At 37.4% G+C, this 13,902-nt stretch overlaps 1 protein-coding gene across 1 annotated transcript in view; it reads right to left on the bottom strand.

Moving 5' to 3' along the window:
- LOC107484068 (FK506-binding protein 2) overlaps positions 1-958 on the bottom strand; it is a 4,742-nt gene extending 3,784 nt beyond the window's left edge. Inside the window, exons 1-2 of the mRNA XM_016104680.3 lie at positions 801-958; positions 537-586 (exon numbers count right to left, since the gene is read on the bottom strand). Of these exons, the coding sequence (XP_015960166.1) occupies positions 537-586; positions 801-852 (102 nt within the window). The 5' untranslated portion in view covers positions 853-958. The remainder of the gene's footprint in view (positions 1-536; positions 587-800) is intronic.
- Between the last annotated feature and the right edge of the window lie 12,944 nt (positions 959-13,902).

Raw genomic sequence — 13,902 nt, 5'->3', positions numbered from 1 at the left:
AATATCAAAGGCAATCATTTATCAAGATGAATAAATGGCAGAAGTGTAAGTAAAATACACATGAACTCTTCACTCTTTCTTGTTTAAGTGCCTTTCCAACCTCGACGACACCATGCTCAATGACCATGCGGTTTGCAAAAGGCTTTTATATTCTTGGAAATTTATTTACACTAGAAATCTTATCTAAGAATTTTTTTCAATGTAAGGTTCCCAGAAATTCGAAAACATTCCACGAACCACACACTCCCTAAGTGAAACCTAGATGAATCTTCTGAAATTTCTCAAGCTCTAAGTTACGGAATTTAACCCAAAAATAAGGAGAAATTTAACCACAATAAAAGTGGTTTCATCCTTTTTCTCCCCCACAAGAATTGAAATTACATGTGGTTGAAATTTAAAGGTCTGATCTGCTTCTAACGAATCAAAGACAACGAGAAATTTCATTCTCCTACAACAAAAATTATTCGAAACCACAAGTCATATATATATAAGAAAAAAGCAAGGATTCGGGTCTCCATCACAAGAACAAGCATTACCTTCACGCCGATCTGCAAAGCTGTAACGTCGCCGGATTTCTTTGCATAAACTGATACAAATGGGACAAATACAAAACTGATCAGTGGAAGAAGGGAAAGACAAAAAAAGAGAGAAGACAGAACAAAAATGAGAGAGAGAGAGAGAGATGTGTTAAAATTGGAATGAAACAAAATGGGGAATGAGATCTGAAACGGACATCGAATCAAAAGGAGTCAAAGAATTTGAATTGAAGGAATCGGGAGGGAGAGCAAATCATAACATACCTAGCAAAGAAACGAGAAAGAAGTATAGAAGAAGAAGCAGTGTTGCTTTCATGTTTTGGGAATTCTGGTCACTGTGGGCACTTCCGCAGTCTTGGTCTCTACTCTCAAATGAGGAGCAACTACAAATGGGACGGTCTTTAGGCTCTAATAGGTATTAAATATTAGGAAAAAAGATAGATAGGTCCTAACTTCTCAAATTTTTGACAAATATATTCCTCACAAAATTTAAATACAAAAAAGTTTCTGATTTTAATAAACGAAGGACAATTTAGTTCTTCCGTCTATTTGCCTCTCATACACCTAACGGAACTGGGTGACGTGGCTGAAATGGTGTACAGGTGTCCGTTACGGTGCCACGTTAGAAGGGAAAAAAAAGTTCGAAGGACAAATAAGTCCTTAACGTCATTTTACAAATAAAGTTCGAAGGACAAATAGGTTCTTGAGAATTTTTTTTTTCATTATACTTCTATTATGCTTCTATTATGAGAATTTAGTTTATAAAATTAGGCTAATTTTTTTTGTATGGAAAAAATATTGGTGTTTTTGTTGAAAATGGGAGAATGTGGTGTAATTATAGATGGGTGGATTTTTTTTGTGGGAAGTCAACACGTGGGGGGCGTGTTGAACACGTGGCAGCATCTTAGCCAACACGTGGGGGCGTGTTGAATAATTTCCACAATACTGTAATACACTTCAAATGTCAATATTCAACCAAAACACCAATTTTCTTTCCATATTAAAAATAATTTCTGATAAAACTATGCTTGTATTTTGAAATATAGTTAACTTATTTTATTCTACAATTTAAATTATTTGTATTAAAATTGTAGAAATTGGGCTTGTTATGTTTCTACTCTTTTTCTTAAATTGCGTTAGTTTAGTTTTAGTGCATTTGTATATTATATTAGAATTTGTTAAATTGCATTAGTTCAGTTTTCATCATACCAGTGGCATTAGTTAGCATCAGCTCATTTATGCATCAAGTTAGCATTAGTTCATTTGTGCATCATTCATGTATTAAGTTAGCATTAGTACATTGTGTATTATATTAGAACTAGTATTTTTATGCATAATAACATTACGAGAATATTTTTTTTAAATTATAGTTCACTTTGTTCTAATAGTATAAATTATGCATGACACAAAAGATTTATAAAATCAAACTACTTTTACAAAAAAATCGTAAGTTGACAAAAGTTTCTGGCTAAGAAGACCAAGATATCTGCAGATAAAAAATTAAATAATAAGATTTTTAGTTATTATTTTTTTATGAAAAAGTCTAATTTTTTATTAGTAATTAATTTTAACATTCGTTATCTAAAATTTAAAATAATTTAATGTGTATAATTTTACATTTAAAATATTTTAATTGTAAAAAAATATCGAATGACATATTTTGATTTGTCAAATTACTAATATAAAATATAATTATATATAGAGTAAAAATAGTAGAGAGAAATATAAAAATGGAGAGAGGTAGATGAGAGAATTTAGGAAATGAGTTTATTAATTTTGAAAAAAAAATTCTTGAGGACCTATTTGTCCTTCGAACTTTATTTGTAAAATGACGTCAAGGACTTATTTGTCCTTCGAACTTTTTTCCCTTCCAACGTGGCACCGTAACGGACACCTGTACACCGTTTCAGCCACGTCACCCAGTTCCGTTAGGTGTATGAGAGGCAAATAGACGGAAGGACTAAATTGTCCTCTGTTTGTTAAAGTCAGGGACTTTTTTGTATTTAAATTTTGTCAGGGATGTATTTGTCAAAAGTTTGAAAAGTCAGGAACCTATCTGTCTTTTTCCCTAAATATTAATACGGTCGCAACATCCTACAGAGATAAATTGATACAGATTTACAGATATTCGTTTTTATTTAATGCTGCAGCAATAGGTCGTCTGAATTTTTTTTTTCGGAGTCAGATTTACAGGCTCGTCATGCAACGAAATGGCATGAAGCCATGAACAAACTACTAATGGTTTTTCTTTTTGTTCAAATGGATAACTATTAATGATTTAATAGTTATGGTAAAGTATCATATTGGTCTCTAACATATTTGGTCGAAAATTTATTTTGTTTTTGCTTTTTTTTGCTATAAAATATTCCTAAAGATTTTAGTTTGTTTTAAAATCGTCTTTCGACGAAAATACCATTCCCCTTTTTTCTCCGAAATCAACAAAAAGCAGAAGCTAAAGCAGAACAGAAACATAACAGAAGCAATACCAATAAACTTAGAACTCAAAAAATCATCATCAAAACTCAGAAAATCATCGTCTGAACTCAAAACAACAACAACAATAAAAGCAATTAGAAGTAAAAGAACAACAACAACAAAAGAACAACAAAAACGCAGAATTCAGAAAATCATCATAATCATCAAAACTCAAAACTCAGAAAACAAAAACCCAGAACTCAGAACACAGAAAAAATAATGGAATCAGAAAAAAATAACAACAAAAAAATAGAAACTAGAAAAATTGATAATCAGAAGCAAAAACAGCAGAACTAGAAGAAACCAGAAACCGACAAGGAACAGCGACGACTGGCTACCAAAAGAGGAGGAGGAGCAGAAACGGCAAGCGGCGTGCGACGTCCTCCTTCGCGGATCTGAACGGCGAGCAACACTATTATATAAATTTTCAAATACTCAAGACTTCATTGAAATAAGCAAATTTGGCCCGATTCTTCCGTTTTCAAAATAAAACCATTTTCGTTCAATTAGAGTCATATTTTTTTCAAAACCGTCTTTCGCTTTAAACCCTTTATTGCAAACCCATTATTTTTCTTCATAAACCAAACTCAAATGATTTCAATAAAATTCCTAATATTCATTAAATCTTTCTCAAAAGCCAAACTTCTGCTCCTTTTTACTTGGAACCTCCGTTCAAAATATCCATTTAGTTAAAATTAATTTCAAATCAAACTTCAACCGTCAAAACTTAGCTATATACTATTATATAACTCAGATTTCTGCCAATTATTCAACAATAACATCTCAGTACCTCATTCCTCAATATGGCTGAAACACAATAACAAATCCAGTAGCAATTCAGCTAAAATTTTAACAGCAAACAATCATAGATTTGAGCAACAAACATTAACAAACAACAATCCAACCACATATATCTACATATATCAATTAATTTATAATTTTAACCGATTAAAGAGTCAAACCCTACCTATGTGAAGCGCAGAACACACACAATATACCGGATGAGGTTTCTGATCGGTCAAACGAAGCGAAAACGTCGAAAACTCGGTGGTTCCTCTCCTCCCTTGGTTCGACCGAACTGGTTCCTGGCAAGGGCAACTCCACTTTGTGATTCTACTGAACAAATAGCATGTCACCGCGTAGAGGAGGAAGATACAGTCACTTTTATCATATCAAAATTTTTGTGGGGGTCACGAATCTCAAGAAATCAAGTTTGGAAAGTCCAAAAGTCAACAAAATCTCTCGTTCCTCCCATGCATGGCTTCGGCTGTTTTGTGGAGAGAGAGATAGAGAGAGAGAGAGAAGATTTTTGCTTTTTATATCATATGATCAATGACTAAGTGTCACTTAATCAAAGAAGAGGAGGCATGCGTCGCGACACGTGGCGCATTAAGTGCTGCGTGTCGCGATTTTAAGCCGCTGAGTCAACGAGGTTAATTTTTAAATATCTTAGAAGCTAATTAAGGTAATTGGGCAGAGTAAAAACTCAAATAATTATCTCAAGTGGTGGTATTTAATTAGAATAAAGATTGGATAAATTACTAATGTAAATGACATTAGTAAACCCGAGCTTTCTTAAATCTTCCAGACCTAATATCAAGTGATTGTCTTTCGTCAAATAAAATTAAATAATATCATAATTTTTAATGTTATATTATTATTCATTTTATTTAAAGATCGTAGAAAAACTTATCATAGACGTTACACAAATAAAACATAAAACTCGCATACGTGACTCTAACAAAAAAGACAGGATGTTACATTCGACCCTCGTTAAAGAAAATTTTGCCCTCAAAATTTCATTTACCTATAAACAGGTGAGGATAGTCTGCTCGCTTCTTGTCTTCTAGCTCCCAGGTATGCCCAGCTTTAACATTACGTCCCGACGCTACTTTGACCAAAGAAACTATTTTGCCTCGTAGCTGCTTATCACTCTTATCGACGATCTCGACCGGTGTTGTCAAGTATGTTAGATCATTCTGCAATTGTACTATCTCGGGTCGCAAGACATGACTCTCGTCAGGATTATATTTCTTAAGCTAAGAGACATGGAAAACATCATAAAGATTGGAAGGAAAGGTGGAAGAGCTATTTGATACGCGACTAGACCGACTCTCCTAAGGATCTGAAAAAGACCCACGTACCTAGGATTTAGCTTTTTGGTTCTAAGGGTGCAACCTATGCCGATGGTAGGTCTTGCTTTTAAGAGAATATGCTCACTTTTCTTAAATTTTAAAGGCTTACGTCTATTATTGGCATAACTCTTTTGTCGACTCTATGCCGTCTGAATCTTCTCACAAATATTCTTGATCTGAATGGTTGTTTTCTGCACCAAATCCGGACCCAACGCACTGTATTTTTTTCCTTGGTGCCAACACAGCGGAGATTGACATCGTAGCCCACAAAGAGCTTCATATGAGGCAATTCTAATGCTCTGTTAATAAATATTATTTTAGGTAAACTCCACCAACAGTAATCGCTTGTCCCAGTTTTCCTACTGTTCCATTACACATGATCTTAGCATATCTTCTAATGTTTGAATTATTTGTTCTAACTGTCCATCTGTCTGTGGATGATAAGCTGTACTTAGATGCAACTCTGTGCCAAAAGCTTTCTGAAAACTCCCCAAAACACCCATGTAAACCTCGGATCTCTGTTGAAAATAATTAAAGAAGGTATTCCATGCAGTCACACCACTTCTCGAATGTACAAACGCGTAAGCTTTTCCAATGTATAGTTAGCTCTGATTGGAAGAAAACGAGCCGACTTTGTCAATCTGTCCACTATAACCCATATAGCATCCATGGTGATTCTCTCTCATTTCCATTGAGGCACTTTTAAAGGATGTAGTCTCCGTGAGGGTTTCTTATGTTCTGCCTTAATCTTCTAATAAGTCAGGCATATAGATACATATTCCATCACATCCCTCTTTAGTCCTAGCCACTACATACTCTTCAAATCTTGGTACATCTTGGTTGTGCCCAAATGCATCAAAAATTTACTCTAATAGGCCTCCATCAAGATCTGCTGATGCAATATTCCTTGGTCAGGTACACAAACTCTATTCTTAAACCTCCACAATCCATCACTGTCTTGTCACACTTCTCCCAGTTTATCCGTCTCTAATCTGGCCAACAGTTCTGACATTTTTGAATTACGCTTGTCAAATGGTTGTCTTAAAATCTGAAGTCAAGTGTATATGTTCTATGATGACTCCTTTTGATGTTTCCTTCATTCTTAGCCTCGTCTTCTTTCCTCATCATGCAAGAAAAACTTAAACTCTTACAGCTCAGAGCGTCCACAACTACAATCACCTTTTCTGGATGATAACTCAGCTTGAATCGTAATCCTTCAGAAATTCCGTCCATCGACGTTGTCTCATGTTAAGGTCATTCTATTAAAAAATGTACTTCAGACTCTTATGATTAGAGAAAACTTCCAACAGAGCCCCATATAAATTATGTCTCCGTATCTTGAGCACAAACACTACCGCTGCCAACTCAAGATCATGAGTAAGATAATTCTTCTAGTGGAGTCTCAACTGCATTGACACATATGCTACCACATTCTTGTGTTGCATCAGCACACATCCCAATCCTTTCAAAGAAGCATCACAATATGCCTCAAAAGGTTCCCAAGAATATGGTAGTGTCAATACCGGTGCAGTTGTTAGTTTCTCCTTCAGCATCTCAAAACTTCTTTCACATTCTTCTGTCCATTCGAATGGTACTTCTTTTCGAGTGAGGCGGGTGAGTGGTAGCACTATCTGAGAAAACTCCTTTATGAATCACTGGTAATAACCAGCCAACCCTCAAAACTTCAAACTTCTGTGACTGTCTCAAGCTGTTTCCACTGAACCACTACTTCGATCTTTGAGGGATCTACTACTATTCCTTCTTGAGAAATCACATGTCCCAAGAATGACACTTTATTTGTCTATAATTCACACTTTGACAACTTTGCATATAGTTTCTGTTCTCTTAGTATTTGTAACACCATTCTCAGATGCTGTTCATGCTCTTTCTTAGTCTTAGAATAAATGAGGACATCATCTATGAACACAACCATGAATTGGTTTAGGTATGGTTAAAAAATATGATTCATGTAATCCATGAATATTGACAAGGCATTGGTTAGTCCAAACAACATAACCATATACTCGTAATGACCGTATCGTGTTCTAAATGCCGTCTTTGGTATATCCGACTCCTTTACCTGTAACACCCTAATTATCCTAAGCCTTAGCTCGCGTCGTAAAGCAAAGGTTAAATAGAGGTTACGACATTTCTAAAGTTTATACATATAATATATAGAAGAAATATTATATTCCAGAAGCTTGATGAAGGATACAACTCAAAAATAGGATTTGAAAAGCGCAAAACGTACACCCGAAGCTACAAGCTTAATGCTCAATATATAAATATAATATAACAAAATATCAGAGTTTAATAATATAAAGATCTAGCCACAGCTCGCAGAGTTTAAGATGGCTAGCTATATACAAAAAATACATAATTCTGAAAGTTAAAAACAGCTTATACAAGTTTTTCTCTTAAAATAAGCCTCTAGGCAAAAATAAATACAAAAGATGAGAGATCTAAACAAAATAAGCAAAAAGACATCCAAAATATACATCCAGGATCCTCTGCTCTCTTACCATCAAAACAACCTACCGAGGTGGGTTGCGACCTGCATCTAAAAAATAACAACAGAATATGGTATGAGAACCAGAGGTTCTCAGTATGGTAACAGTGCCCATTGATGTAAGATATAAGACCCCGGGACGCCAGAGGCAATCCTAGAACTTCATATCCGTCACAAGATTCATCTTAAAGCAACTAAAACATTAAAGCATAACTTAAAACCTTGACATAATAAAAGGGTAATCTAACTTAAGGGATTTTCTAATATAACAAATCTCTGTTATCCCACAGCCTTCACCAACCTATCCTCCATGCGAACCTATCGCCACTGTCTTACAAACATCCTCAATCCCAATAGAAAACACAATTAATATCCATGCAAGTAAAACACAAGTAGAGGCATACATGGCAAGTAATTCAAGTAGGCAATTAGGCATGTTATACAATTAGGCAAGCAATTACAAGTAGGCAAAGCAAACAAACAGATAGAAGATTCACATGATGAATGCCTGTTCTACTGGTTGTAATATCACATTATCGGTTCAACTGCCAACTCGACACATCTCTACGGAGATGTTGCCCTTTGGAATCATGATTGGGAACCGCCGAGATATGGTGCTGTTCATGCCCTGGGTCGAGCTGTATGACCCAGGCTAAGTGACGACAAGTCGACCGTCCTCTTCAGGTCAGGATTATCCGACCTCTTCTTAAAGAACTCAGCCAAATCACCAGGAAAGCCCAAAAAGGGCCCAAACAGAGGAACACGACCCAAGTCCAAGGGTAGCCCAAAGACTAGAGAGATAAGGGTGGTTCCCTCAAAGATAGGATGACTTCATTCAAAAGATAAGATAAGATAACTATCTTATCCCAAAGAAAAATCATTCTACAACATTATAAATACACTGGAGCACCCAGGTATAACTCATACTCTGATTCTACTAAAAACCTGCTTAATACCCTTGCTAACTTAAGCATCGGAGTCCCTTGCAGGTACCACTACCCTCTGGTGACGAAGGATCAGCACCACCACCAAGTCCAACAAGTCGGACACAACAACTCCGACTAGTACAGAAGATCTTGTCCGAGATCGACCTACAGTTTCAGGTAACTCTCGGAACATTGGCGCCATTGCCGGGGACCCTGGAAGTCATCCCATCATCATGGCAGACAACCTTGACAACGACCATGACTCTGATCTAGAAAATAGGACGCTGCAGAAAAATGCAAATACTACACCAAAGGATACTCCTCAACCAAACAAAGATAAGAGTCCACCAAATGCAAAAATCCTGGAGGCACTTCAAGCTCAACAAGATTGCCTCAAACAACTCGAAAAAGAGGCTGAGCATCAACGAGAAGCCGAGAAGGACCTCTGAAGGGAAACTAGGCGACGTAAAGAGTTAGAAGATAAGCTCTTAAGGCTTGAGGCCGATCTAAAAACCAAGGCTACTCGATCCAGTCATGAAAACAACCCCCACAAAGATCAAGACCCATTCACCAAAGAGATTATAAAAGCCAAAGTCCCAAAGGACTTCAAAGCTCCCGACATGACCCCATACGACGGCACATCAGATCCAAGCCATCATCTCAGTAATTTCAGAAGCAGAATGTATCTCACCGACGCCTCAGATACAATTCGGTGCAAAGCCTTCCCGACTACCTTAACAAAGACAGTAATTAAGTGGTTCAACAACCTACCCCCTAGGTCCATCACAAGCTTTGACGACTTAGCCAGAAAGTTTCTTGCCATATTCTCCATCCAGAAGAATAAAACCAAGCACGCCCTAAGCCTATTAGAGATCAAGCAAAGGGATTGGGAAAGTCTTTGCAACTATACGGAAAGATTCAACAAAGCATGTTTGGACATACAAAGTCTGCCAACAGAAGCAGCCATTATGGGTCTCATCAATGGCCTTTTAGTCACTCCATATCAAAGAAACATCCCACATCTTTGAATGAAGTACAAGAACGAACAGAGAAGTACATCAACATGGAGAAAAACTTTCGACTAGGAGAGACCTCAAAATCTGGATCCTCTTACTCCTCCCGAGATAAGGATAAAGAGTCCAAGAAAAAAGAAGATCAGCATGGAGAGAAGATTAAGAAATACCACAATTACACCCCTCTCCGGGTGTCTCTTGTGGAAGTATACGGAGAAGTATGCCACACTGAAAAGATCCCACCACCTCGCCCACTTAAAAGCAAAAAGAGAGGAGGAAATCGGACCGAATACTGTGAATACCATCGAATCTATGGACATCCCACCAACGAGTGCTTTGACTTGAAGAATGTCATAGAAAAATTAGTAAGAGAGGGGAGACTAGATCGGTACTTAGCCAGCAAGACAAATGAGCCCAGAAAGCGAAGAAGGGACGAAGAGGTTGGACGAGCTGAACGACTACCCGCACCTTAGAGTGGCACGTCCACATAATAAATGGTGGATTTGCGGGAGGGGGGATCTCAAAGTCATCTCGCAAAAGGCCCCTTAAAGAAGTATATCATGTCGAAGGAGAAGGATCACCTAACCTCCCTAGTATTACTTTCACACAAGAAGACGCGGCAGGCATCATCCCGGGACATGATGATCCCATGGTCATTACCATCATATTGACCAACACTAATCTCCATCGCACACTGGTGGACCAGGGAAACTCAGCGGATATCCTATTGGTACATGAAATTGTGATCTCTAACAACGGCACCAAAAACTTGGTACACGCGATCGTAATCTCAACACTTTCCTCACAATTCCGCACAACTAATCAGCAAGTGCACTGGGTCGTCCAAGTAATACCTTACGTGAGTAAGGGTCGATCCCACAGAGATTGTCAGCTTGAAGCAAGCTATGGTCATCTTGTAAATCTCAGTCAAGCGGATTCAAATGGTTATGAGATTTTGGTAACTAAAAGATAAATAAACATAAAATAAAGATAGAGATACTTATGTAATTCATTGGTGGGAATTTCAGATAAGCGTATGAAGATGCCTCATTCCTTCTGAATCTCTGCTTTTCTACTATCTTCATTCAATCATTCATACTCCTTTCCATGGCAAGCTGTATGTTCGGGCTTCACCGTTGTCAATGGCTACCTCCCGTCCTCTCAGTGAAAATGGTCCAACTACGGGTTACGTAGGGCTAATCATCTGTCGGTTTTCACTTGTGTTGGAATAGGATCCTGTGATCCTTTTGTGTTTGTCAGTACGCCTAACAGTCATGAGTTTGAAGCTCGTCACAGTCATCCCATCCTAGATCCTACTCGGAATACCACAGACAAGGTTTAGACTTTCAGATCTCAAGAATGCTGCCAATTGATTCTAGCTTATACCACGAAGACTCTGATCTCATAGAATGGAAGGCTCTGTTGTTAGGAGAGGTAACCATGCATCGTTAACCAAGAATCCAAGAGATATACATTCAAGCTTGTTTTCAGGTAGAACGGAAGTGGTTGTCAGACATGCGTTCATAGGTAAGAATGGTGATGAGTGTCACTTGATCATCACATTCATCATGTTCTTGTATGCGAATGAATATCTTAGAATAAGAATAAGCTTGAATTGAATAGAAGAACAATAGTACTTTGCATTAATACTTGAGGAACAGTAGAGCTCCACACCTTAATCTATGAGGTGTTGAAACTCCACCGTTGAAAATACATAAGTGATGAAGGTTCAGGCATGGCCGAATGGCCAGCCCCCATAAAAGTCTAAGATAGCATAAAACTGATCAAAGATCGATCTTAGGATAATCCAAAGATGTCTAATACAATAGTAAAAGGTCCTATTTATACTAGACTAGTTACTAGGGTTTACATAAATAAGTAAATGATGCATAAATCCACTTCCGGGCCCACTTGGTGTGTGCTTGGGCCGAGCATTGAAGTTTTCATGTGTAGAGACTTTCCTTGGAATTAAACGCCAGCTTTTATGCCAGTTTGGGCGTTTAACTCCAGCTTTTATCCTGTTTCTGGCGTTTAACGCCAGAATAGGGCAGGAAGTTGGCATTTAAACGCCAGCTTGCGTCGTCAAAACTCGGACAAAGTATGAACTATTATATATTGCTGGAAAGCCCAGGATGTCTACTTTCCAGCACAATTAAGAGCGCGCTATTTGGGTTTTTGTAGCTCCAAAAATTCTATTTCGAGTTCAGAGAGGTCAAAATCCAACAGTATCTGCAGTCCTTTTTCAGCCTCTGAATTAGATTTTTGCTCAGGTCCCTCAATTTCAACCAGAAAATACCTGAAATCATAGAAAAACACACAAACTCATAGTAAAGTCCAAAAATGTGAATTTTTCTTAAAAATTAATAAAAATATACTAAAAATTAGCTAGATCCTACTAAAAACTACCTAAAAACAATGCCAAAAGCATATAAATTATCCGCTCATCACAACACCAAACTTAAATTGTTGCTTGTCCCCAAGCAACTGAAAATAAAATAGGATAAAAAGAAGAGAATATACAATGAATCTCACAATATCAATGAAACTTAGTCCCAATTAGATGAGCGGGGCTAGTAGCTTTTTGCTTCTGAACAGTTTTGGCATATCACTTTATCCTTTGAAATTCAGAATGATTGGCATCTATAGGAACTCAGAATTTTAGATAGTGTTATTGATTCTCCTAGTTCAGTATGTTGATTCTTGAACACAGCTACTTTATGAGTCTTGGCCGTGACCCTAAGCACTTTGTTTTCCAGTATTACCACCGGATACATAAATGCCACAAGCACATAACTGGGTGAACCTTTTCAGATTGTGACTCAGCTTTGCTAGAGTCCCCAGTTAGAGGTGTCCAGAGTTCTTAAGCACACTCTTTTTTTTTGGATCATGATTTTAACCACTCAGTCTCAAGCTTTTCACTTGGACCTTCATGCCACAAGCATATGGTTAGGGACAGCTTGATTTAGCCGCTTAGGCCAGGATTTTATTCCTTTAGGCCCTCCTATCCATTAATGCTCAAAGCCTTGGATCCCTTTTTACCCTTGCCTTTTGGTTTAAAGGGCTATTAGCTTTTTCTGCTTGCTTTTTTCATTTTTCTTTCTTTTTCTTTTTCTCCATTTTTTTCTCTTTTCTTTTTTTCTTTTTTTCGCAAGCTTTGTTATTCACTGCTTTTACTTGCTTCAAGAATCAATTTCATGATTTTTCAGATTATCAATAACATTTTTCTTTGTTCATCATTCTTTCAAGGGCCAACAATTTTAACATTCATAAACTTCACTATAAAAAATATGCACTGTTCAAGCATTCATTCAGAAAATAAAAAGTATTGCCACCACATCAAAATAATTAAACTAATTTCAAGATAAAATTTGAAATTCAAGTACTTCTTGTTCTTTTGTAATTAGGCACATTTTTCATTTAAGAGAGGTGAAGGATTCATGGAATTATTCATAGCTTTAAGGCATAGACACTAGATCATAGTTTTAAGGCATAGACATTAGATACTAATGATCATGTTCTGAAGACACAAACATAGACAAACATAAAGCATCAAATTTGAAAAATAGAAAAATAAGAACAAGGAAATCAAAGAACGGGTCCACCTTAGTGATGGCAGCTAGTTCTTCCTCTTGAAGATCTAATGGAACGCCTGAGCTCCTCTATGTCTCTTCCTTGCCTTTGTTGCTCCTCCCTCATAGCTCTTTGATCTTCTCTAATCTCATGGAGAATGATGGAGTGCTCTTGGTGCTCCACCCTTAGTTGGTTCATGTTGTAACTTAAGCCTTCCAAAGACGTGTTGAGTTGCTCCCAATAGTTGTGTAGAGGAAAATGCATCCCTTGAGGCATCTCAGGGATTTCTTGATGAGGGGCTTCCTCATGCTCTTGTTGAGGTCCATGAGTGGGCTCTCTTGTTTGCTCCATCCTTTTTTTAGTGATGGGCTTGTCCTCTTCAACGAGGATGTCTCCTTCTATGTCAATCCCAGCCGAATTGCATAGGTGACAAATGAGATGAGGAAAGGCTAACCTTGGCAAAGTGGAGGACTTGTCAGCCACCTTGTAGACTTCTAGAGGTATGATCTCATGAACTTCCACTTTCTCCCCAATCATGATACTATGGATCATGATGGCCCGATTCACAATTACTTCGGATCGATTGCTAGTAGAAATGATGGAGCGTTGGATGAACTCCAAACATCTTCTAGCCACGAGCTTAAGGTCCAGTCTTCTCAATTGAACCGGCTTGTCTCTTGAGTCTCTTTTCCACTGAGCTCCTTCCACACATATGTCCAGGAGGACTTGGTCCAACCT

The sequence above is a fragment of the Arachis duranensis genome, chromosome 4, assembly GCF_000817695.3.
Source record: "Arachis duranensis cultivar V14167 chromosome 4, aradu.V14167.gnm2.J7QH, whole genome shotgun sequence".
In the NCBI taxonomy this organism is placed as follows: domain Eukaryota; kingdom Viridiplantae; phylum Streptophyta; class Magnoliopsida; order Fabales; family Fabaceae; genus Arachis; species Arachis duranensis.
Note: the sequence above shows the minus strand (reverse complement) of the source record. Positions and strands in the feature narration are given on the sequence as shown.